General features: G+C 44.4%; 1 protein-coding gene across 3 annotated transcripts in view; it reads left to right on the forward strand.

The window, feature by feature from the left end:
• The window catches only part of PPP4R1 (protein phosphatase 4 regulatory subunit 1), a 689,987-nt gene that overhangs the window by 219,123 nt on the left and 443,109 nt on the right, over window positions 1-27,755 (forward strand). For all 3 annotated transcript variants that reach the window (XM_069216574.1, XM_069216564.1, XM_069216553.1), the window contains exon 7: window positions 14,670-14,777. In XM_069216574.1, the coding sequence (XP_069072675.1) occupies window positions 14,670-14,777 (108 nt within the window). The remainder of the gene's footprint in view (window positions 1-14,669; window positions 14,778-27,755) is intronic.

The following is a 27,755-nucleotide window of genomic DNA, read 5'->3' on the forward strand; positions in this document are numbered from 1 at the left end:
ACGCTGACAATCAGAGAAAAGTACATCCCATGGCAATGGTTACTTTAGAATGGGGAGGGGTCAATGGCCTGAAACAGGTGGTGGTCTCCTCAAATATCCCAGTGGACTGTCTGCTTGGAAATGACCTGGAGTCCTCAGCATGGGCTGAGGTAGAACTAAAAACCCATGCAGCAATGCTGGGTATCCCTGAACTGGTGTGTGTGAAAACAAGAGCACAGTGCAAGGCACAGGGTGAAAAAGTAGAGCTGGAGTCTGGAAAAATGGCCCAGCCTACCAAGAGAACAGGAAAGTCAGTTGGGAAACCAACTGCAACACAGCAAAAGAAAGGGTACCTCTCTTCTCAGGAAGAAGTTCTGCCCTCTGAGGGAACTGAGCCTTTGGAGCTTGAACCTTATCAGGTTGAGCTCTTAGGCCCAGGGGGACCCTCAAGGGAGGAGCTGTGTAAGGGACAAGAAACCTGTCCCTCTCTTGAAGGCCTTAGGCAGCAAGCTGCTGAAGAGTCCAAAGGCAAGAAAAATGGAACACATAGTGTCTATTGGGAAGATGGACTCCTGTACACTGAGGCCAGAGACCCCAAACCTGGTGCCACTAGGAGAGTGGTAGTGCCTCAGCTGTTCAGAGAGTTCATCCTAACATTGGCCCATGACATTCCCCTTGCTGGACATTTGGGACAAACCAAGACGTGGGAGAGGTTAGTCAACCACTTCTACTGGCCCAATATGTCCAACATGGTTAAGGAGTTTTGCCTCTCCTGCCCCACCTGTCAAGCCAGTGGTAAGACAGGAGGGCACCCAAAGGCCCCCCTCATTCCACTTCCAGTGGTGGGGGTCCCCTTTGAAAGAGTGGGTGTGGACATAGTTGGTCCACTGGAACCTCCCACAGCCTCAGGAAATATGTATATCCTGGTAGTAGTGGATCATGCTACCAGGTATCCTGAAGCTATCCCCCTTAGGTCGACTACTGCCCCTGCAGTAGCCAAGGCCCTCATTGGTATCTTTACCAGAGTGGGCTTCCCTAAGGAGGTGGTGTCTGACAGAGGTACCAACTTCATGTCAGCATACCTGAAACATATGTGGAATGAGTGTGGAGTGACTTATAAATTCACTACACCTTACCATCCACAAACTAATGGCTTAGTTGAGAGATTCAACAAGACATTAAAGGGCATGATCATGGGGCTCCCAGAAAAACTCAAAAGGAGATGGGATGTCCTCTTGCCATGTCTGCTTTTCGCTTACAGAGAGGTGCCACAGAAGGGAGTAGGATTCTCACCCTTTGAACTTCTGTTTGGTCATCCTGTAAGAGGACCACTTGCTCTTGTTAAAGAAGGCTGGGAGAGACCTCTCCATGAGCCTAAACAAGACATAGTGGACTATGTACTTGGCCTTCGCTCTAGAATGGCAGAGTACATGGAAAAGACAACCAAAAACCTTGAGGCCAGCCAACAGCTCCAGAAGTTTTGGTATGACCAAAAGGCTGCACTGGTTGAGTTCCAACCAGGGCAGAAAGTCTGGGTTCTGGAGCCTGTGGCTCCCAGGGCACTCCAGGACAAATGGAGTGGCCCTTACCCAGTACTAGAAAGGAAGAGTCAGGTCACCTACCTGGTGGACCTGGGCACAAGCAGGAGCCCCAAGAGGGTGATCCATGTGAACCGCCTTAAGCTCTTCCATGACAGGGCTGATGTGAATCTGTTGATGGTAACAGATGAGGATCAGGAGGCAGAGAGTGAACCTCTCCCTGATCTTCTGTCATCAGACCCAAAAGATGGCACAGTAGATGGAGTGATCTACTCAGACACCCTCTCTGGCCAACAGCAAGCTGATTGTAGGAGAGTCCTACAACAGTTTCCTGAACTCTTCTCCTTAACCCCTGGTCAGACACACCTGTGTACCCATGATGTGGACACAGGAGACAGCATGCCTGTCAAGAACAAAATCTTTAGACAATCTGACCATGTTAAGGAAAGCATCAAGGTGGAAGTCCACAAGATGCTGGAATTGGGAGTAATTGAGCGCTCTGACAGCCCCTGGGCTAGCCCAGTGGTCTTAGTCCCCAAACCTCACACCAGAGATGGAAAGAAAGAGATGAGGTTTTGTGTGGACTACAGAGGGCTCAATTCTGTCACCAAGACAGATGCTCATCCAATTCCAAGAGCTGATGAGCTCATAGATAAATTAGGTGCTGCCAAATTCTTAAGTACCTTTGACTTGACAGCAGGGTACTGGCAAATAAAAATGGCACCTGGAGCAAAAGAGAAAACAGCATTCTCCACACCTGATGGGCATTATCAGTTTACTGTTATGCCCTTTGGTTTAAAGAATGCCCCTGCCACTTTCCAAAGGTTGGTGAATCAAGTCCTTGCTGGCTTGGAGTCCTTTAGCACAGCTTATCTTGATGATATTGCTGTCTTTAGCTCCACCTGGCAGGATCACCTGGTCCACCTGAAGAAGGTTCTGAAGGCTCTGCAATCTGCAGGCCTCTCTATCAAGGCATCCAAATGCCAGATAGGGCAGGAAACTGTGGTTTACTTGGGCCACCTTGTAGGTGGAGGCCAAGTTCAGCCACTCCAACCCAAGATCCAGACTATTCTGGACTGGGTAGCTCCAAAAACCCAGACTCAAGTCAGGGCATTCCTTGGCTTGACTGGGTATTACAGGAGGTTTGTGAAGGGATATGGATCCATTGTGACAGCCCTCACTGAACTCACCTCCAAGAAAATGCCCAAGAAAGTGAACTGGACTGTGGAATGCCAACAGGCCTTTGACACCCTGAAACAAGCAATGTGCTCAGCACCAGTTCTAAAAGCTCCAGACTATTCTAATCAGTTCATTGTGCAGACTGATGCCTCTGAACATGGGATAGGGGCAATTTTGTCCCAAACAAATGATGATGGCCTTGACCAGCCTGTTGCTTTCATTAGCAGGAGGTTACTCCCCAGGGAGCAGCGTTGGAGTGCCATTGAGAGGGAGGCCTTTGCTGTGGTTTGGTCCCTGAAGAAGCTGAGACCATACCTCTTTGGGACTCACTTCCTAGTTCAAACTGACCACAGACCTCTCAAATGGCTGATGCAAATGAAAGGTGAAAATCCTAAACTGTTGAGGTGGTCCATCTCCCTACAGGGAATGGACTTTATAGTGGAACACAGACCTGGGACTGCCCTTGCCAATGCAGATGGCCTTTCCAGGTTCTTCCACTTAGAAAATGAAGACTCTCTTGGGAAAGGTTAGTCTCATCCTCTTTCGTTTGGGGGGGGGGGTTGTGTAAGGAAATGCCTCCTTGGCATGGTTGCCCCCTGACTTTTTGCCTTTGCTGATGCTATGTTTACAATTGAAAGTGTGCTGAGGCCTGCTAACCAGGCCCCAGCACCAGTGTTCTTTCCCTAACCTGTACTTTTGTATCCACAATTGGCAGACCCTGGCATCCAGATAAGTCCCTTGTAACTGGTACTTCTGGTACCAAGGGCCCTGATGCCAAGGAAGGTCTCTAAGGGCTGCAGCATGTCTTATGCCACCCTGGGGACCTCTCACTCAGCACAGACACACTGCTTGCCAGCTTGTGTGTGCTAGTGAGGACAAAACGAGTAAGTCGACATGGCACTCCCCTCAGGGTGCCATGCCAGCCTCTCACTGCCTATGCAGTATAGGTAAGACACCCCTCTAGCAGGCCTTACAGCCCTAAGGCAGGGTGCACTATACCATAGGTGAGGGTACCAGTGCATGAGCATGGTACCCCTACAGTGTCTAAACAAAACCTTAGACATTGTAAGTGCAGGGTAGCCATAAGAGTATATGGTCTGGGAGTCGGTCAAATACGAACTCCACAGCACCATAATGGCTACACTGAAAACTGGGAAGTTTGGTATCAAACTTCTCAGCACAATAAATGCACACTGATGCCAGTGTACATTTTATTGCAAAATACACCCCAGAGGGCACCTTAGAGGTGCCCCCTGAAACTTAACCGACTATCTGTGTAGGCTGACTAGTTCCAGCAGCCTGCCACACTAGAGACATGTTGCTGGCCCCATGGGGAGAGTGCCTTTGTCACTCTGAGGCCAGTAACAAAGCCTGCACTGGGTGGAGATGCTAACACCTCCCCCAGGCAGGAGCTGTAACACCTGGCGGTGAGCCTCAAAGGCTCACCCCTTTGTCACAGCACCGCAGGACACTCCAGCTAGTGGAGTTGCCCGCCCCCTCCGGCCCGGCCCCCACTTTTGGCGGCAAGGCCGGAGAAAATAATGAGAATAACAAGGAGGAGTCACTGGCCAGTCAGGACAGCCCCTAAGGTGTCCTGAGCTGAGGTGACTCTAACTTTTAGAAATCCTCCATCTTGCAGATGGAGGATTCCCCCAATAGGGTTAGGATTGTGACCCCCTCCCCTTGGGAGGAGACACAAAGAGGGTGTACCCACCCTCAGGGCTAGTAGCCATTGGCTACTAACCCCCCAGACCTAAACACGCCCTTAAATTTAGTATTTAAGGGCTACCCTGAACCCTAGAAAATTAGATTCCTGCAACTACAAGAAGAAGGACTGCCTAGCTGAAAACCCCTGCAGAGGAAGACCAGAAGACGACTACTGCCTTGGCTCCAGAAACTCACCGGCCTGTCTCCTGCCTTCCAAAGATCCTGCTCCAGCGACGCCTTCCAAAGGGACCAGCGACCTCGACATCCTCTGAGGACTGCCCCTGCTTCGAAAAGACAAGAAACTCCCGAGGACAGCGGACCTGCTCCAAGAAAGGCTGCAACTTTGTTTCCAGCAGCCTTGAAAGAACCCTGCAAGCTCCCCGCAAGAAGCGTGAGACTTGCAACACTGCACCCGGCGACCCCGACTCGGCTGGTGGAGATCCAACACCTCAGGAGGGACCCCAGGACTACTCTGATACTGTGAGTACAAAAACCTGTCCCCCCTGAGCCCCCACAGCGCCGCCTGCAGAGGGAATCCCGAGGCTTCCCCTGACCGCGACTCTTTGAATCCTAAAGTCCCGACGCCTGGGAGAGACCCTGCACCCGCAGCCCCCAGGACCTGAAGGACCTGACTTTCGCTGGAGAAGTGACCCCCAGGAGTCCCTCTCCCTTGCCCAAGTGGAGGTTTCCCCGAGGAACCCCCCCCTTGCCTGCCTGCAGCGCTGAAGAGATCCCGAGATCTCTCATAGACTAACATTGCGAACCTGACGCCTGTTTCTACACTGCAACCGGCCGCCCCCGCGCTGCTGAGGGTGAAATTCCTGTGTGGGCTTGTGTCCCCCCCGGTGCCCTACAAAACCCCCCTGGTCTGCCCTCCGAAGACGCAGGTACTTACCTGCAAGCAGACCGGAACCGGGGCACCCCCTTCTCTCCATTCTAGCCTATGCGTTTTGGGCACCACTTTGAACTCTGCACCTGACCGGCCCTGAGCTGCTGGTGTGGTGACTTTGGGGTTGCTCTGAACCCCCAACGGTGGGCTACCTTGGACCAAGAACTGAACCCTGTAAGTGTCTTACTTACCTGGTAAAACTAACAAAAACTTACCTCCCCCAGGAACTGTGAAAATTGCACTAAGTGTCCACTTTTAAAACAGCTATTTGTCAATAACTCGAAAAGTATACATGCAATTTTTATGATTTGAAGTTCCTAAAGTACTTACCTGCAATACCTTTCGAATGAGATATTACATGTAGAATTTGAACCTGTGGTTCTTAAAATAAACTAAGAAAAGATATTTTTCTATACAAAAACCTATTGGCTGGATTTGTCTCTGAGTGTGTGTACCTCATTTATTGTCTATGTGTATGTACAACAAATGCTTAACACTACTCCTTGGATAAGCCTACTGCTCGACCACACTACCACAAAATAGAGCATTAGTATTATCTATTTTTACCACTATTTTACCTCTAAGGGGAACCCTTGGACTCTGTGCATGCTATTCCTTACTTTGAAATAGCACATACAGAGCCAACTTCCTACACCCACTCATTCCTTTTCTAGTCAACAAACTGAGTCAAAACAAACTCAAACTAATACTCATAGCACCAACGTGGGCACGCCAACTGTGGTACACAACACTGTTGGACCTCTCTGCAGTACCTCACATCAAACTTCCAAACAGACCAGACCTGTTAACACAACACAAACAACAGATCAGGCACCCAAAACCTGCGACGCTCAACCTAGCAGCTTAGCTATCTAAATCTTCCAAATGAGTGTACGGAAGTCATTAAACAGTCAAGGAAACCTACCACCAGGCATTGCTATGCTAATAAATGGAAAAGGTTTGTTTTCTACTGCCAAGCAAAACACATCACACCGTTAGATGCCTCCATACAAGACATCGTAGGTTATTTATTACACCTACAAAAAACAAATCTCGCTTTTTCTTCCATCAAAATACATCTCACTACAATCTCTGCTTACTTGCAGATTAAACACACAAAATCACTATTTAGAATACCAGTCATTAAAGCCTTTATGGAAGGACTAAAAATGATCATACCTCCAAGAACCCCACCAGTACCCTTGTGGAATATTAATATTGTACTTGCACGACTCATGGGTCCACCCTTTGAACCCATGCATTCTTGCCAAATCCAATTCTTATCCTGGAAGGTGGCATTTCTAGTAGCTATCACTTCACTACGAAGAGTTAGTGAAATACAAGCGTTCACTATTGAAGAACCCTTTATACAAGTACACAAACATAAGATAGTTCTCCGCACAAATCCAAACTTTCTGCCAAGTCATTTCACCGTTTCATTCAAACCAAACTGTTGAGCTCCCAGTCTTCTTCCCAGAGCCAGACTCAGTAACAGAAAGAGCACTGCATACATTAGACATTAAAAGAGCACTAATGTACTATATAGACAGAAAAAAACCATTTTGTAAAACTAAACAATTGTTCGTCGCTTTCCAAAAACCCCATGCTGGTAATCCTATATCCAAACATGGCATAGCCAGATGGATAGTCAAATGCACACAAACTTGTTACCTGAAAGCTAAAAGAGAGCTACTCATTACACCAAAGGCACACTCCACTAGAAAGAAAGGAGCAACAATGGCCTTTCTAGGTAACATACCAATGACAGAGATTTGTAAGGCAGCCACTTGGTCCACACCTCATACGTTTACCAAACACTACTGTGCAGATGTTTTAGCAACACAACAAGCCACAGTAGGACAGGCTGTACTAAGAACATTATTTCAAACAACTTCAACTCCTACAGGCTGACAATCGCTTTTGGGAGGATTACTGCTTTGTAGTCTATGCACAGCATGTGTATCTGCAGCTACACATGCCATCGAACGGAAAATGTCACTTACCCAGTGTACATCTGTCCGTGGCATGTTCCACTGCAGATTCCCATGCGCCCTCCCACCTCCCCGGAAGCCTGTAGCCGTTTCAGTTGCAATTTGAATTTGTATATATATGTAAATAAACATTCCTTTAGCACAAACTATGTACATACATATCTATTCCATTGCATGGACATCTTTACTATTCTCATTCTACCACTCCTACCTCACCCTATACGGGAAAACAATCTAAGATGGAGTCGATGCCCATGTGCAATGGAGTCGAAAGGGAGGAGTCACTTGGTCCATTGACTTGAAAAGACTTCTTCGAAGAAAAACAACTTGTAACACTCCGAGCCCAACACTAGATGGCAGGAACAGTGCACAGCATGTGAATCTGCAGCGCAACATGCCACGAACAGATGTACACTGGGTAAGTGACATTTTCCATATATAGCATACATATATATGTAAAGCTATTTCTAGAGAGAGAACTTAGCTAGACAGTAGTGGATGTTGAATCAACTCCGACCGCGTCATTACACTTAGTACACATAATCTTGGCAGTGCTGACGACAAAATCCTTGGTTTATTCATTTATTCATTAATGTTTGTTTCATCAACCTCGGAAGGATGAACAAATGAGTAGGCCCTGGCAGTAATTAAATATGACCTATAAGTTATGCACTCTGAAATCTCTGTAGTGACTCAGTTAACTCGCTTTGTGATGTCAGTGCAAGGAAAGCTTATTTGCTTCAATAAATCCAAATAAAATGGCTTTTCCAGACTAGTCTAGGTGCATTGGACCTGACCCATAACCAGTTACATAACCGCTCTTGGCTGACTGACGGACGCTGCTTCTCATATTTTATGTATTTATTTTTGGGGTGTGGGAGGGCTACTTCCATTCCAGTCTGAAAATTAACCGTTGCTTCTTGAAAAGATACTCTTTCTGCTGTTCAGCGTCACTGATGGAAAATAGTGCCATAGGAAAAATAATTGCAATAAAAAGTTTATATAACTCAGTGGAGCTGTTAGGAGTTTCCATTCACCTCCCCATCTCTGCCGGTCACACTCAAGAAGCTTCCAAAGATACCCCCTCGCTCCCTCACAGCGGTATGAACGATATATACAAGAAATACATAAGGTACCTGTAGAGCTGCTAACAGCTGCCAGCTTACTGAAACCATAAACTCACGCTTCTTCACCCATCACACTTCTAAGCGCTCTGTCTCAAAACACTATAACCGCACCTCGGTGGCCATCACACAACTCTTTCCAGACAGGATTGAAGAAAAAAAAAATCCTTCCGCCCACAACCCCTACACGGTGTAGCATTCTACCCACGTAGGCCAGGGCTTTAGTCCCCCGCATGAGTAGTCAGCACTATCTAAATGTTGCAATACAATACAAAAAGAGCTTAGAGGATAATTCACCTACCAAAGAAGGTGGGTGTATTTGTAAGAATAGGCTAAGATTTGCAGATAACTTCTAGCTGGTTCCAGCAGGACTTTCTGCTTTGCCCTATAGCAAAGATAGAACAGGAAGGTGAAAAGGAACATTGCTTTCATGAGTGCTGTGCACTTGGCCTCTGTTTGTCTGACCTTTCCTGCCTTCTGGTTGGTTCGTTTCTTTTAATTTCAGACCTACAACCAGATTGCCCTCCTTTGTGTTCCCACTAGCAATTGGTTATTACATGAAACTTTATAGTGATGAGAGGAAATTTGTCAGTAAGATGTTGGTTGGAAAGCTCTGCTTAGTGGGAGCATATGCAAGTCTGTTTTCTGACAGATGGAAACATGACCCAATCGAAGGATTTTTGTTCCTGATTATTTGTAATTTGAATACAAATCAAGAGCACTATGCTTTACCCTGTGTGTTCAGAAAATGTTTTATTTTCTTGAATGGTATTTCATCTGCCTAACTTTAGTCCTAGTCCCATTACCTATTATGTTAATATAGATACAACTTTTACTTGCAAGCCCAGGTACAGGCATAATTTAAGATTGAATGCCACTGAGTTACAAGATACTTTGTGGCACTTGACAAGGGCAAAGACTCCTCACACTGCTGTTTGCAAGAATGGTGAAATCCTTTGCCGGGATGCTATGTGAAAGATTGGGTAGGCATTGCATGTTACATGTATTTTTGTACATAGACAATATTGCTAAACATATGAACAGGCAAATGGAATTCATAAAATATAAGCTGGAAACTGTTGAACATTTTTGTATTCTTTTTGGACTACAGCCAAAATATTATATCCAGAATGTTGGCTAACACTCTATCATATAGGTAAGTATAGGTACTTTTAGTTTTCTTCTTTGCATTCTTAACCCCACATCAATTTATCTTGGTGGTATATATAACTTTAAGGTACATAGATAGGGAGTTAAGGATAGTAAATCTTTACTTGCCTATTAATATGTGCTTTCATGATCTTGTATTGATACTCTGGATTTATATTTTGGCATAGTGACCAGTGGCGGCTGGTGAAATGTGAAAGTAGTAGGCCATAAAAGTTGAGGATGACTGTCGTCCCTCAAATTATCAAACTGTGTACTTCTGGGCAGAGACTGCAAATATATGTAATGATTCAGTTGCATGAGACAGCAGCTGATATTAACATATTGTCGGCTATACTGTGCAGGCTCATGCCAAATACTTTTGTCATTCCAAAATGGTTTATTTTTACACCATACTAAAATGCAAATAAAGACACTCGGAATAAAAAAAAAAATCAGACTTGTGATAACAAATGTTGCTGCTCCAGCTGACCCCACTATTATAATTTCGGGCAGAAGACCTGGGTTAAGGTCGCAATATGTGAGAATGTGGTCTCTCTCCTGATGCTCTGTATGTTCAGTTATTTCAGGCTCCTCTCACAAGCCTTGTGACATAGACTCATTTCACTGCATGGACAGGTAGAGCTGCCATTTATGTCTTGAGGCCACTGCAAAGGATTAACAGTCAAACATTTCCCCTTCCGATCACGATTAGTTATCCCAACCAATCCACGGTCACAGCAATTTCCCACTGCCTGTATGTTCCCACCTACCTATTGGACGTGGGTACGAATGCCATAAGTTCTGTCCCTGCTCACTGAAAATAGAGTAGAAATGGCCTTCAGCGAATTAGTTATTTTCAAATTACTCGTTTTATAAAGGTGGTGTTGTGCTATTTATTAGGAAAAGTCTCAATTCCAAGTTACGTTCTTAACAAGTTTTGATCTGCATTTAGATACATCAATGCCTCCTTTTTGCATCCGCAGGTAAAGAAGCATGATGCAGCCTTTGAATAAGGGTGTGAAATACAATGCATCCCAAATCGGAATTCTAGCAGTCTTGCTCCATACCATTTTATCAAAAGTGCACCACTGTGGCAAAACTTTAAAAAGCATAACATACAAGGTATAGTCTAGCATATTCTGATGCTGGGTTGCTTCCCTCTGTGTTGCTAAACACCTCCACAGACTGTTCAATATAGCGGCCTTCTATCCGCTTCCTATTGCACAGCTGTAATTCTCCGTTACAGGCATCACTCCCTCTGATGTCATCAGTATGTTAATGAGTTCACAGCTCTAAGGATTTTGAAACCCCAAGAGACGTGCAGTCATTTTTATAAATGATGCTCTATTAGAAACTAATAGAGGGTGCCTGATAACATCAAATATATAATGATAGTCAAGGAACCATTTGCTTGACTCCATTAGGTCCAGGCTAGCCTTAAACTCGGCACTTTCCTATTTTTATACAAACATGACTCATTTTGATCTGTAATGTGCTTTTGAATCGGGTTCATGTGCCAAGTGAACTAACAAGTTGTGCCATTAGACCATATAGAAATCACAAATAGTTCAAAACGGTGAATGCCAATCACTAGAAATAGGTTTTCCTTGCAATGATCTTTAAAGATGTAGTTGCTAAAACAATCGTATTGGACGTTAGCTTTTGTTAATGCACATGAAATTGAAGTATGTCTCCTTAATGCCGTATGCTTTTTCTGATAAGCTTTGAAATTATGCAGCTTGTATTCATGAAATATTTGACGCAAATGTTGCTTTTAGTTGACAATATGGAATACAGGGCCAGCCCCAGATAGCGCATGCAAACAGAACATGGCATGAACGTTTTCATAACGGATGTATTATTTTTAATGCTGAATCAGGGTGAGTTGCTTATAATTAAACATGAACAGAAGGTAATCCTGGGCAGTACCTATATGTGTGGCCTGGCATGCATCTGTGACTCGTGCTGCCTTTGCCCAGTTCCGTCTCCAACGTCGTGCAAGGCGCTGAGCACGAAGAGGGAAGAGAGCAAGGGACAGACATAGCCAGTCACTGCCTGGCTTCATAACAAAGTCACCCAGTGATTGGCTATGTTCCGACCACTGGAACAGAGGCCCAACGGTGTGTCCTGAGCCAATCCAGACACCGCTCCCTTGCTGTTATGTTACAGCTTGAGAGGAGTGTCAGGATGGCCTGGGCAGGCAAACCTAACTCTCATTAGGAGTCCGGGAGGCTGCAGCTGTATACCCCCGGCTCACTAATTGAGCAGATGGGGAGATTCATTTAGTGCATGTCGGGCTGGTCACTGAAAGGCAGCCGTCCAACCCGACATGCGCACTTTGAAATAAGTGTCGTCCCAATTCAGCTGCCCTAATGTGTTGTCAATAATTTTTTAGTCCTGCATATCCTGCCCTTTTATTCATCTTCATGCATTAACCAGGCCTACGGCAGCAAAAAAGCATACACCTGACTGAAAAATAATTCTGTGTTTATTTATGTTTATTACTAGTGCTCAAGGGTGGCAACATAAATAGGGTGGCAACGGCCATTGGCCCTAATAAAGGGGTCGCCCCTGATAACATATTGTCACTTGATACTGTATTATGAATCTGGGTGGTCACTACTAGTAAACCTGTGAGGCGTGGTCACTATTTATTGTGATTGTATAAAAGTAGTTCAAGTTATACAAAAGGTTGGAGACTCCTGCTTAAAATTCATAGTTGGTGACACTATCTGTACCTGACCTATGTTCACAAGTGGTTTCTTATCTGGATGTTCTCACTATATCAGATAATAATTTCTGCCTTAAGCTAAGTTCACTAGGAATTCACCCGTAAAAAGGGAAATCCACAAGGTTATAACTCTGGGTCCCTTGCAAGTCCATTGCGTAAGGGAAATCCTATAAGTGCAAGTGAGCTGAATTGTGCAAATGACCAACAGCAGGGAATGGTCTTTCTTGTAAGTGCATGATGAGGAAAGCAGGTGATTTACTCTTTATCGCGATGTGAGACAATTTCATTAACAGAATTGATTATTCATTGCCATTGGATCCATGGAGATGGCAATCCATAAGTTTGTTATAAATTCATTTGCCTGTCCAAAACGGTTTGAATGTCTTTTCTACTCTGCATGATCAGTGTTAATAGATACAGTTGCAGGTTTGTCAGATTTGTTGCTTAGAGTATCTTGAATAATTGATTTAAATAAAGACGGATGTTCAAGTTGCAAAATGATTCTATAAAACACAGTGAATGTAGGAAAACAGAGTAGGGTAGAATTTCCAAGATTTAAGGAGGGGGGTATAGGAGCTGCAAGTTGTGAGGGATCTCGGGGATCATTGGAGTATGAGGTGTGAAGGTAAGTGAGGTGTGAAGGTAGTTCCTGGTAGGAACTAGAAGCATGTCATAGTTAGAGATAGCAGCTGGAAACATTTGCTTGGGGACTTCTAGGTAATAGCAGCAACCTGTGATGGAAACTGAGCTAGATAATAGGAACAGCTAGTTCTGAATGGAATGGGTTTGTAGGATTTGGCAGATTGGAGTGTGCGGGTTACTGAGCAGGAGCTGCTAATTTGGGGTACAATATTAAACGTTACAATCACTTGATGGGACTGGGTTGAAACTCAGGTGCCTATATGAGAGCTGAAATGTGGTTTATTCGTTATCTTGTGTTAAGGGTTCCCATAGTAGTTGTCAAACCTTTTGACACTGTGGTTTCAAGTTTAGTTTCCACTTGGTGATTTGCAAATTTCACAGTAGTTGTCATGTCCTGACATTTATAGGGTTTCTGAAGAGTAATCTCTGTATTAAGATTATGGAGCACACAGAACTTGCTCTGTATTGTAGCCACCAATGTATGTCTTTGTGGCAGGACCATGAGCAAAATGGTGCCAGCTTGTAGAAACATGTCAGAAGCATTATGCTTTGGAGTTGAACACCTGCTTAGATGACGTTTACATGTCTTTGAGAGTTTGCACCTTTATTTACCCACGTGCACTGCACGAGACGACAACTTGTTCTGGGATTCCCATCATGCTGTGCACGTAGTTTGGCCTAGGTGTGACCAATAAACATGAATAGTTGGCTGGTGCAGTAACAGGGCTCGAAAGACTAGCAAGGCTGGCAGGTTGTGGGCAGCATAAGGAGTTTCTTTGACACATATAACAACCCTCTCTCTTGTGATACCTATATATTTGTTTTCATTCCTTACCCCATACATTCACATCAGCGTGCTCTTCCAGCCCGTGGCTCTCTGTGCTTGTTAATTGATGAACGTAGATATAAAACATTTATTTAGTATTGTGAGAACTCATGGGGGGGTTGCACTCCAGATTTAGGCACTGCATTTAGAATGTTGGCACTCATTTGTGGTACTGCCTTATAGATGGAACAACTTATTTCTGAATGGAAAAAGCTTAGAACTAAGAATACAGAAGTCACAGCAGTAGACATTCACTTTGACCTCTTGTGACAACTGTCTCGCTAATGGGATCATTGCACATAACATATTGTGAATGATTACACTTGCTATTAACTTTATATTGTGTAAATGATGATGTGGATGCTAATTAGTTCTTGTAGTCCTTTGCTACCCCACTGTTTCCATTCTTTGAATAATAGTGCCACCCTGTGACAACTGTATTTTATTATAAGCATACATTCCTTTTGAGCTCGTGTGACAGCCATACAATGCATGTCAGCTGTGTTGGCTTTGACAGCACTTTTTAGGTGTTGGTTTCGAAGCACAGTTTGCCAAGTTTCAAGTTAATTAAACACTTCCTCGTCTTTTGATAGCCAGCGTGATGGCTGACTGAGTTAATGTTTACTACCAACATCTGTTGGGAATAGCAGGTTACCCCTGTTAATTTGGCATTGCCACCACCCAAGGTTGGTAAATGTAATACCATTAGAACTGGGATCCAGCAGTACTTGTTATGTACACCACTTAACACTTCAAAATGTTAGCTGTGCATTATGAAGCATCATTAAAGGTACGTGTGTAGCAGCTGCATTTTATGTTGGTATAATATGACTTCATTTTTCTAAATTAATGTTCTCAATTGGAGTAATTAATGTTCACACTGCATACCTAAAATATTTTTTTTATGTTGCCAGATAATGTGTAAGATGGCTCCCACAGTCGGTAAAGACATAACAGAAAGGCTTTTCCTTCCACGTTTTTGCGAGATGTGCTGCGACTGTAGAATGTTCCATGTTCGAAAGGTGAGTTACTATTTGTTCTCTAGCTGTAAACCATATGTTTGCATGTTTAATACTGTTAACAATTAGCTTAACTTTGCTTTGTTTATAAAATACAACCTTAGAACTGAGTCAGTCAGTAGGGGAACAGGACTTAACCCATGTGAAGTGGAAAAAGTGAGTGCATGGGGCTATACATACCAAGGAGTACAAGTAGTGAAAGTTAATTCAACACTTTACTAGCATCCTAAAATGTCTGACAGTTTCCAGGATTTCTCAGGTGAATGTTTATATATATATATATATATATATATATATATATATATATATATATATATATATATAATCAATCATCACCTATTTGACCACATAGACCGGTAGACCCAAGTCTGTTATTTCTTTCATCTAACTGTAGATGTTAGTTTTTGTCTCCCACCTTTCGGTAATCTCGTAAAAAATATAACCTATTATACATTAAAACTCTTTGAGCCTCAATCTAGTATGGGAAGCCTTTGTTTATTTTGCCTGCAAATCACAGTTGTTACTTTATGCATGTAGGCTTACAAAACGGGTCCCTGTCAAAAAGAAACGGCTTTTCCAAGGCTATAATCTTTTGTTAAATTGAAGTCCAGAAGTGTGAAAAGGATTCCCCGTAATATAGAATCATCAGGTAACCTCACATTATTATTGCAGTTTCAAAAAGCAGACATCTTAACCCCTCATAAGCTCATCTGAACAACCAACTTGACTTAATTTTAATGACGTGGCATAGATCCTTAGGTGTCCAAGGCGCCAAGCCTTGGAATTCCCGATGTTAAGTTTCGGGACAGAATCAAACTGTACATGCTTAAAGAAACTTTTGAAAACCACACATTTGTTAAACATACCTTTTGCTGACCTTCAAACATGATAGGGGTTGCAAACCAAAATATCACATATTTTGCCTTCTTTGAATCCAAATCTAGCTTTCCAGGATCTTGCATGCAGATGGGCTTTTCCAACAAATTACCCTAGTGCTTTGAAGCAATGGCCTTACAACATTCAGAGCTCTATAAAAATAGATTGTACTTTTGCTGAGATTCTAGATGGCTTACCTCATTGTGTAAGAAAATGCAGGGCTTGAAACCTGTCATGGCTTTGCGTGTGTGAATGTATGGCTTTAGGTGTTGTGTTATAACCATAGTTGTTCTACTTGAGGACTCTGTTGTAGTAAATACAACCTACGTTTCTCCTGCTTCAGAGTACTGTTTACGTTTGAGGAGCCCCAGAGGCTCATCCCATGAGCTCTAAATGGCTTTGCTCAGTCTCCTCTGCAGCTCCCTTTCCCTATATTGTTGTTTACACCAACTATGCTGAGGCATCCAGCTGAGCCTTGTGGTTTCTTGCTAGAGTTTGTACCTCTGTGGGAAAGTATTTACGTTGTGTCCTGATGTGTCCCTGACACTGGTTTGGCTGCAGATCTTTTGTTTATGTATCTATCAGTGGTTTGTGACGCTCATTAATTCCTTTACACTTTCTGCCTCTTGTGCCCAGAGGTGCTAGTTCACTGCATTGCTGGTTTGCAGTTCAAGCATTCTTTTCAGATTCCGAAGGTGTAACGTGTTGTATACCATAGAAAAAGTCCCAGGCCTTGCTTTGGCACCACTTGTTCCTAGAATGCAGCTGAGGACAGCTGCTGCATCTGGCTGAAGGTTTGCTTTGCATGCGTTGATGGGGTGCTTTTCTGCTCACCGAAGTCCTTCTCATTGCTGGAAGTCATGCTTACTTGTAATTGGAAGGGCATTTTTGGTTTATTTTTGATACTCTGGTCTATTTTTTGAGGGGCAAATGGCTCAGCAGAAAAGAAAAGGGTGTTAAAGTCCATGTGAGTACACCATTGGATGGGCCTGCAGGCAAAGTGCTTGTGGAACTGTTGCCAGCATGTTCTGCATGTGGTTGTACTGTATGCAGTGTTCCGATGGGTACTTCTAACTGCAGATTTCTCCCCTTTGAATTCTCCCTAAGGAGCCAGACTAGATTGGCGCACAGCTAGGCAGTGCTATGCATCTCTGTGCTGGAGTGCCTGTCCACCCTGTTACAGGAGGTGTGCTTGTTGCTCTCCAAGGGTGCCATTGAGAGGGTACAGGGCTCAGAAAAAGTGGGTTTTATTCCCTCACTACTTTCTTGTCCTGAAAAAGAATGTGAACCTAAGACCTATGACCACTGAATGCCTTCCTGCGGAAGGGCAAATTCAAAATGCTCAAGCTGGCCCTGATCCTCTCCGCTATGGAGTGACTGGATGGTGCCTTGGACATGCAGGGCGCATATTTTTATATTCTATTCCACTAGTCCCACAGGTGTTATCTGCCATTCAAGGTGGAAGAGGAGCATTTTCACTTTGCCCGGCTCCTCTACCTCCTTACCCCTGCCCCCATGGGGTGTGGACAAAAGTGATGGTAGTGGTTGCTGCCCATCTTTGGAGGTCATGTATACTTCTATTCATGATGACTGGCTGCTGAAGGTGGGCTTGCCAAAGTCAGTGGCTCTAAACGCCTTCCTGCTGTTAAGAGGAGGCTGGTGTAGGTTCTCATGGACAACTCCACCGTGATGTGGTATCCCAACTAGCAGGGTGGATTAGGATCCTGTGCAATAATGTTTTGCATTTCTGGAAGTGATTGTAGCACCAGGATATCTTCCTGATCTCAAATCATTTAGCCGGGTCCCTGAATGCCAAAGCGGATGAACTGAGGAGGCGGCATCTGGCAGATCATGAATGGTGCATATATCTGCAGGTTGTGCAGGGTGTAAACTAACAGTGACAGTGAGGAGACCCTGAGGAGATCTTTTAGCCACCATTGAGAATGCACAATGTCAACAATTTCGAATTTGGGAGTTTCCACATGAACGCTTGTTAGAGACTCTCTTCCATCTGAAATGGAACACAGGACTCCTGTGCGCCCTTCCACCTTTGCCTCTAGTTCTGAGGATCTAGAACAGCCAGCCTCACGCCATCCTAGTGGCTCCAGATTGGCTTTTGATTGGGCCAAGAGAGTGTGGTATCTGGAATTCCTGAGTTTGACCATCTATCCTCAGATCAGACTGCCACTTCGCGATGATCTTGTATCTCGGAAGTACCTCATCAGAATCTACACAACATACACCTACACCAATTAACTGGGTTTGATTTACTCCCAAAGTAGTGAATGCCATATTTGCCACCAGATGCTCTTCCATAAAATCCTTGCTTGTTGGAGGCTGGGATAAATTTGTAACCTGTTGTGGTTATCTCAACACTGACCCAATACGGAAAAGCTGTACAGTCATTTTGTTTGATGTAAGGAAATGCCTCCTTGGCATGGTTACCCCCTGACTTTTTGCCTTTGCTGATGCTATGTTTTGAATTGAAAGTGTGCTGAGGCCTGCTAACCAGGCCCCAGCACCAGTGTTCTTTCCCTAACCTGTACTTTTGATTCCACAATTGGCACACCCTGGCATCCAGGTAAGTCCCTTGTAACTGGTACCCCTGGTACCAAGGGCCCTGATGCCAGGGAAGGTCTCTAAGGGCTGCAGCATATCTTATGCCACTCCCCTCAGGGTGCCATGCCAACCTCACACTGCCTATGCAGTATAGATAAGTCACCCCTCTAGTAGGCCTTACAGCCCTAAGGCAGGGTGCACTATACCATAGGTGAGGGCACCAGTACATGAGTACTGTGCCCCTACAGTGTCTAAGCCAAACCTTAGACATTGTAAGTGCAGGGTAGCCATAAGAGTATATGGTCTGGGAGTCTGTCAAACACGGACTCCACAGCACCATAATGGCTACACTGAAAACTGGGAAGTTTGGTATCAAACTTCTCAGCACAATAAATGCACACTGATGCCAGTGTACATTTTATTGTGAAATACACCCCAGAGGGCACCTTAGAGGTGCCCCCTGAAACCTTAACCGACTATCTGTGTAGGCTGACTGGTTCCAGCAGCCTGCCACAACCGAGACATGTTGCTGGCCCCATGGGGAGAGTGCCTTTGTCACTCTGAGGCCAGTAACAAAGCCTGCACTGGGTGGAGATGCTAACACCTCCCCCAGGCAGGAGCTGTCACACCTGGCGGTGAGCCTCAAAGGCTCACCCCTTTGTGCCAGCACCGCAGGACACTCCAGCTAGTGGAGTTGCCCGCCCCCTCCGGCCACGGCCCCCACTTTTGGCGGCAAGGCCGGAGGAAATAATGAGAATAACAAGGAGGAGTCACTGGCCAGTCAGGACAGCCCCTAAGGTGTCCTGAGCTGAAGTGACTCTAACTTTTAGAAATCCTCCATCTTGCAGATGGAGGATTCCCCAATAGGATTACGGATGTGACCCCCTCCCCTTGGGAGGAGGCACAAAGAGGGTGTACTCACCCTCAGGGCTAGTAGCCACTGGCTACTAACCCCCCAGACCTAAACACGCCCTTAAATTTAGTATTTAAGGGCTCCCCTGAACCTAAGAATTTAGATTCCTGAAACTACAAGAAGAAGAAGACTGCTGAGCTGAAAAACCCCTGCAGAGGAAGAACAGAAGACACCAACTGCTTTGGCCCCAGACTTACCGGCCTGTCTCCTGCCTTCCAAAGAAACCTGCTCCAGCGACGCTTTCCAAGGGACCAGCGACCTCTGAATCCTCTGAGGATTTCCCGACTTCAAGAAAGACAAGAAACTCCCGAGGACAGCGGCACTGCTCCAAAAGAACTGCAACTTTGTTTCAAGGAGCAGATTTAAAGACCCCTGCAACTCCCCGCAAGAAGCGTGAGACTTGCAACACTGCACTCTGCGACCCCGACTCGACTGGTGGAGAACCAACACCTCAGGGAGGACCCTCCGGCGACTCCGAGACCGTGAGTAACCAAAGTTGTCCCCCCTGAGCCCCCACAGCGACGCCTGCAGAGGGAATCCCGAGGCTCCCCCTGACCGCGACTGCCTGACTCCATTTCCCGACGGCTGGAAAAGACCCTGCACCCGCAGCCCCCAGCACCTAAAGGAACGGAACTCCTGTGCAGGAGTGACCCCCAGGAGGCCCTCTCCCTTGCCCAGGTGGTGGCTACCCCGAGGAGCCCCCCCCCTTGCCTGCCTGCGACGCTGAAGAGACCCCTTTATCTCTCATTGAACATCATTGAAAACCCGATGCGTGTTTGCACACTGCACCCGGCCGCCCCCGCGCTGCTGAGGGTGTACTTTTTGTGCTGACTTGTGTCCCCCCCCGGTGCCCTACAAAACCCCCCTGGTCTGCCCTCCGAAGACGCAGGTACTTACCTGCTGGCAGACCGGAACCGGGGCACCCCCTTCTCTCCATTGAAACCTATGTGTTTTGGGCACCTCTTTGACCTCTGCACCTGACCGGCCCTGAGCTGCTGGTGTGGTAACTTTGGGGTTGCTCTGAACCCCCAACGGTGGGCTACCTTGGACCCAAACCTGAGACTTGTAAGTGATTTACTTACCTGACAAAACTAACAAAAACTTACCTCCCCCAGGAACTGTGAAAATTGCAGTGTCCACTTTTAAAACAGCTTATTATGTTTTATGTAAAAAGTATACATGCTAATGTAATGATTCAAAGTTCCTAAAGTACTTACCTGCAATACCTTTCAAATGAGATATTACATGTAGAATTTGAACCTGTGGTTCTTAAAATAAACTAAGAAAAGATATTTTTCTATAACCAAACCTATTGGCTGGATTTGTCTCTGAGTGTGTGTTCCTCATTTATTGCCTGTGTGTATGTACAACAAATGCTTAACACTACTCCTTTGATAAGCCTACTGCTCGACCACACTACCACAAAAATAGAGCATTAGTATTATCTCTTTTTGCCACTATCATACCTCTAAGGGGAACCCTTGGACTCTGTGCATGCTATTCCTTACTTTGAAATAGCACATACAGAGCCAACTTCCTACATTTGACTTTTAAAAAAAGAAAGTATCTGTCACTCTTTCTATGCTTTTCTGACCAATCATCTTTGTTAAAAAAAACTTTCAATGATGAGATTTATTAAAGGTTTGACACGTTTTGCCCCCAAACCATTTGTGGTGCCATGTTTGGACCTTAACTTGATCTTTACTTATATTTTGTGTCTGCCCTTTCAGCTGATGCATAGATTTGTTTTCTCTCTCCTGACCTTGAAGACTGTCTGCCTAATTGTAATTACATCATCTTGTTGTGTAAGTAAACTTTAGGTGCATTCGGTACAATCACTCTGCACTTTTTCCCAGGACAAGTTGGTTCCGCAGACTCTGGTCGCTTCCATCTAAATGTCTTGAATCCTTCCCTCATTGGGCAGTCCATCAGTCTAGCATCATTCTTTGCTTAGCCTTCTCCCTGGATTGAGGCTCTGTCGGTTGGGCCTCAGAAGGCTTTTAAGCTATACATTGATTCTTTGAAACAAAGAAAGGGAAGGTGGTGCAGAGAAGGACCTTCTCGAGATGGATAGTTCTGTGCATTAGGAACTGCTTCACACTCACCGTGAAGCAGATTTCGGATGGTCTAAAAGCCCTTTCCACCAAGGCTACTGGTTTGCATGCAGAGTGCCTGTCTTTCATATCTGCAATGGTGTGACCTGGACATCAGTGCAAACATTCACCAAACACTAGTACTTTGACAGCCAGGCACAGCTAGAAGGACATTTCACCTGCTCAGTTCTGCAAGATATTTTGGTCTGAGACCACTCCACAGACCCTCCCCCGAGGAAGTACTGCTTTGGTATCTGTTCCAAGGTCTAATCTACGTTCAGAAGTAGCCTTTAGATGAATGTTACTTTTCCTTAGTCACGCTCTTTCTGGTTAGTACTTTGTCTAACTGTTGATTCCTCACTGCCCTCACAGCTCCCAGTTCTGTGGTCTCTTTTTAATGTCTACACAGGGCCTAAATCAGTATCCAGCACACTTGAGAAACAATTGTTTGCCCTGCCTTTCTCGGGGAACGGAAAGAGTGAATATACAAAGATGGTGTGAGCGCTCAGTGGTAATGCTTATATACCGCCCTGCTCTGTCGCTTCCAGGGGGTATGAAACGAGCGAGAAGGTGCATAACGTGGCACACGGGACCACTCCTATGATGAGTGGAGCCTTCACCTTAAAGTGGCACAGGGTATCTTCAGGACATCTTCACCACCTCCAAAAACAGTTGTGCAAGGCAAACAATTGTTGGAATATCCAGCCCACTGCGCTTCAGTTTCCTTCTTGAGGATTTCTAGGAGGTTGTTCCAACTTTAATGGGACTTCGACCTCCTGTACTTGCTCCCACCTCTGCTGCTAATCCCTTGTGTCCTGAAGAAAGTTAAGCAGGATCCAGTGGAGCTGATCCTGCTGACCCCAGATTGGACTCTTAGTTTGGTACTTTGAGCTGTTAACTCTAAGCATCTGTACTCCACTTCAACCTCTTTTTTGGGAAGTCCAGCTGTCCCAGCAGAAGGGCAGAGTGCTTCACATAAACCTTCATAATTCTTACCTCCATATGTGGGGATTCCACTAAGTTCATTTATTTGGGCTGATGGGTCATATTTGTCACCTGGTGCAAGGAGAAGCAGTTTGACCCTCTAAAACTAGTTCTCTGCTGTCCTCTTGCTAGTATTGTTTTGGGCTGGGTAATTCTTACTGTGGGCACTCCTAGGGTTTTTTTTTATTGGCCCTTTTTGCTTGCTTCATCATAACTTGTTCATCTATTGTCATCCGCATTTAAAAGGGCTGTCTAGTATGTTTCCCGGGCTCGCTTTATTGTGCTACAATATCATTTTAATTTGGTCCTGACATTCATTATGTGTTCTCCGTTCATGCCTCTTCGCATTGGTACTTGTATTTGTTGACTTTAAAGACTGTGTTCCTCATTGCGATCATGTTGTGCCATGCAGTTAGCGTGTATCTCCTTCCTGCTGTGGTCCATGGATTGCAGCAGTCTCCCTGCCTGTGTTTGTCCCAGCACGCTATACTGCTTTCTCTGGCAGCCACCCTTGGTACTCTGTACATTCTTCTAGCTCTGAGGGTGATATGCTAATATGCATTTTTATTAATTTCCTTTATAGCTAGTGTCCGTAAAATCCTTCTTTGACAAAATGGCTCATATTCCAAGTTTCCAGGAAGTGACATGTTAGTTCCTGCCAAGATATCACAATCACCTCCGAAATCCATAATGTTGTCACATCCCAGTTTATTATGTTGGCACTGACTTCCTGTTTCCTCTTAGTACCATGCATCACAAACATTCCAGTGACTGAGAGTGGGTTTCCCTCCTGGTTTCCTGCTCTTGGTGTCCTGTGTTTTCCTGCTTCACCTGTCCTGGAATTCTGCTTCATCGTTCCTGGAATTCTACTTCATCTCTCCCAAATTTGCTTCATCCCTTCTGTTCCTGGAATTCTGCTTCGCCTTTCCTGCTCTTGCTGAATCTGGTCATGTTCTCCGGTTGAGGTTTTGTGATTGCCAGGTTCCTCAGCAAGTTCTTACTTTGGATATCCTGTCTGCCTCAAGGACGTTTACGCTGCATGGCATTGTCCTCCAATCACTCACCCTTCAAGGAAACACTTGTTGTATCTGCATGAGGTTGCTTAATGTTAAGCTACACAGTTGCTACTCGAGCAGGTGTGATCCTTATGTGCAGCTTTTGACAGATCATGTGTGATCATCCGATCAGTGAGTTATAGGCATTCCCAGTTCAGCTTTTGTATGCTACATTTTCTCCTGACAAGCTGTGCTGAGGACCCATGCATTCTAGATGGGGGTCCATTATGCTTCCTGTGTTTTTCTCTCCATTACATTCCTCTGAAGAGGAGACCCTGCACTGGTTGGACACACCTTAAGACCTTAGTTTCTACTTTGAAAGGACCACTGAGTACTAGATTGATAATCAGGTTTTCGTTAATATCTTTTTTCGCACTAGCAAATTTATCATAAGATTGTCCTTTGCGTACAGCTGTTTGGTCAGTAATGATCCTCCAGAGGGTCTTGAGGCTTATTTTACCAGGATGATGGCACAGCTATCGCCCTGCCTCAGGTGTACGCATCTTGGCTATCTGCCAGTCAGCCACTTGGACATCCATCAATACTCTCACCAGGTACTACATCGTCACTTCGCATGTCTGGCGAGACGATCATTTTGACTGCTGTTCTGTGGGCGTATTCCTATTGTAAGGTCCATTTCTCAGATCCACCTCCTTGGAGAAGGCATCGCCTTAGAATTGATCCAAAAGTTAAGGGATATGTAATTAGATATAGTATCTACCAATAAAGCTGTTATGAAGGTCAACATTTTCACTTGAGCACATCCACATTTATGCATGTAGTGGCACCTGTACAGGTTGAATCCAGCTGCATTGTGTTTATGGTAGGGATGATGATAGCGACCCATTACATGAGGGTTTGGAAGTGGAACAGAAATTGTAGAAGCAGTTTGAAGTCCAGCCAAAACTAAGTGTTCAGACAACAAAATGTTCACTTGCTGACAACTGGATCACAAAGTTTTGTCTAAAGTATACTAGGAACATCTTGTGAATTTAAGAATGTCCTATGGCATTTCAAAAGTGTTTAGTGAAGGTATCTTGCAATTAATTTATCTTGCAATAGCATCCCACACCAAGCTAGAGATTTCCAACATAAAACTAAAAGCATAGATTTGTCACAAGTTTCAGTCAATTAGTTAAGAAAATGAATAAACCAGGACTAACAACAAGAGCTTATAGTCCAAAAGTGAATCAGAATTTGCGTTAATGCATTATTGAAAGAGAAAATGAAAAATTAGCAGGCTACATATGGTTGTGAGAAAAAGCCTAAGAGAGTGGGAAATTACATAGTTTTAGAAATCTGTTTCATGTGGACTTAACAAGTTGGGTTGCATATTGAAAATGGCCTGCCACTTGTTAGGTAGAATTAACTTCAGAGGCGATTGCAGAAATGAAATAAGAATACTGTGGCTAGCAGTGGGGAGAATAATGTGTGAAGGAGGCCAAAGATAGTTAGAAAATATGATGTTGTTGGCAACAATGAGGCGATGCAGTCTTCCGACTTTGGAGCTGTGAACCAGGTTCGAGTACCAACGTTGGCTCAACATCCTGTGATTAAGGTCACATCTATTAGTCTCTCGTGCCCAAAAAAAACTTTAGCTGCTATGTTGGCATAAGGATTTTCACACTCCACTCATTAACAGTGAACATTGTGTTATAAATGTCAAGAATCGATATCTTGACTTCAGAAATTCCTAGGAAGTGAAGAGGTGGTGAGGCTTTGGGCTTTGTGATGTTTCTACTGACATAGAGCAGGCCAGTCATTTGTGTTGGTGTCTCTGTGTAGACCTGAAGTTCAGGGATCGCCTTGTCAAAGGAGTGTTGTGTAGTAAAAAAGGATCAGAATTTTAGGATGGAAACGCCCATAGAAGTCTGGATTTTGCTAGGTCAAAGTGCAAAGATCAGGTCTTAACCATTTTGTGAGAGGTTCATATGGAATGTTGTTCAGTCACTCTTTCGCAAGTGGGCACATTCTCAGATCGAGCTGTGTGACAAAAGACCATCAGTAAGCTTTTTCATTTGCACCCCCTCTAGAAATAGGAGAGCATTCCCTAGAGGACGTTCATCTGCATTTTTGTGGACATTCTTAAAGCCTTTCTGCCAACACTACTGACTGTCAACACTATCCAGAAAGTATAGAATTCATAATAGAAGAAGATGATCTTCAGTGTCCCATTCTTCCCAGTACAGATTTGTTTTTCAGACTTGAATCATCTTTTCATCCACACCTTTCTGAAAGTGTCTAATACAGCAAGTCTCCTGATTCTGTAGGGACAATACCCCCGTCCCGCCCTGAACCCACCTGCTCCACCCCCCACGTCCATTGCTTTCTTTGAAATCATCGTTCTTGAGAAACTAGCATTACTTGGTTAGGGGGTTAGCAGTGCTTTAGCTGAGTTAAAGCCCCAATTAAAAAATAAGTGAGGTTGTATTTTGTAAACATCTAAAATGCAAAAAATCATTATTGTAGGGAAACTGACCTATAGACGCAATGCCTTTAACTTTTAGTGAAAATTAGAAGAGGTGCTTGCGAGAGTGTTCTATGTTGGAGGTACCCCAAATTGAAGTAATACTTAACAAAACTTCACCTTGAATTTTAAACACGCTAGACATATCACTGAGCTTTTATGTAACTTTGACAGTGCTTAAACCAACAGACTGAGCTCTAATTTTGTCATCTCAAATATTTCACACAGTGCCTTGTAGCCAGCACTGGACACACGCTGCCCTCCCTTGAAGCCGTAAATATTAGAATGAGCCCGAAAATAGTTGAGGACTAATTAGCCTGAATAATGGTTACCACTCCTTTGAAGGAAGGGCTTTCACACTAAGCGAAATGTGAAAGAACATATGAAAATGATTTTGCTTCTTTGAACCTCACATGCATCTTGTAAACATAATTATGGGTATTTTGGTTTCTGAATTATCAGTGACGTTTTGCAAAAAACGTGGGGCGGGGGAAAGCATGTTTAGTACACCTAAAAAATGGATTTTTTTGATGAATACACTAATATTCTGGGGTTCAGATGATAATGACCTGAAGTGATGGACAGTTAATGCAGATCGTTTGGAACCTGGAAAAATTGAATGTGGAATAACTGGTGTTTGTTACATGGGTTGAAGAAGAACCAATGACAGACCATGCCAATGAATCCTATTAGAGACTTCAATGGTGTGGGTATGACAATTGAGTGTGTTGAAAGCAACTGAGAAATCCAGGATTATCAGGAAGCTGGGGGTCACTTTAATCGGTCAGGAGGGCATTACACAGGATTTGTGACATAGCTGTCTTCATGCTGCAGAATGATCTGAAGACAAACTGGTAGTCATGCAGGAGATGGTTGACGATGACGTGCTTTTGGAAGTGTGCATAAACAGATTTTTTAATCATGCAAATGAAGGGTAAGCGAGTGATGGGCTCATTAGGGTCAAGTGTGGGTCTTTAAGCAGTGGGATGATCTAGTTGTCCTGAGAGATTTTGGAACGATGCCTTCTTTGAGGGAGTCAGTGATGATGGTGAATAGGGATGAGTGATCTCCGGAGAGGGCTATGATGGATGAGCTAAGACCTCTTCATGGGAGGTGGTTTTGAGGGAGTTCAGCGAGGTCTGCTAGAGACTTTGGTTTGAATGTTGACAATTGTGGGATGCAGTGAAGAGAAGTGGGCATCAGAAGATAACCAGTCTTGATGGCATTAATGTGCTGTTAGATCTTCCAAAGAAGAGCTTGATGGCATTGCCATTGCCTGTGGATTGTGGGATTTTAGGCTTACGAAGGTGATGATACAGTGCTGGATTGTCTTGAAAAGAGTTTAGATTGTGTTGGCAGCTTAATTGTAATGATACTTTGGCTGATCTGATAAGTTTGTTTGGGGGAATTTAAGTATAATGAGGTCATCAAGGGGTACTGCTTTTTTTGTCCTACCTGGAGATGACTATTTTGTTATTGGTGAGGTCTTTGGTTTATAGTGGTGCTGATGGGTTCTGTTTGTACTTGTGTGTTTAGTTGGAGCATGTGTGTTCAGATGGTTTTCTAGAAATGTGTTGATATTGTAAAGAAGGGTATTGATGTTGGGGTTAAAAGGCAAGAGATAAGTTTGAGCATTATGATGGCTATGGAGAGAAGTCTTTTAGGAGTCTGATGGTTTGGTCTTTCTTGGGTTGACCTTGGTATTTTTGTTGGACCCTGATCTGGGGGATGGGGGTTCCAAAGAGATTAGTCCAGTCCAGGAGTATGGGAAGTAAGCATTTGGATGGTTGGAGGTGTTAATAAGACAAAGTTGAGGCTGTGGCCTTTGGGTAGTGTTGGTTGGATGATGTGCTCTACTATGTTCAGTATGTTGATGAGATTGAAGGAGTTATTTATTTATTGCTTGAGTGCCTGGGATATTGATGTCACGAAAGAGGATTGTCTGGGTGTGTCAAAACGATGAGGTGCTGAGGAAGACTGAGAATTAGTGATTGTTCGGTCCAGGAGGCCCATAAATGAGAGGGAAAATTGCAT

The sequence above is a fragment of the Pleurodeles waltl genome, chromosome 2_1 (assembly GCF_031143425.1).
Source record: "Pleurodeles waltl isolate 20211129_DDA chromosome 2_1, aPleWal1.hap1.20221129, whole genome shotgun sequence".
In the NCBI taxonomy this organism is placed as follows: domain Eukaryota; kingdom Metazoa; phylum Chordata; class Amphibia; order Caudata; family Salamandridae; genus Pleurodeles; species Pleurodeles waltl.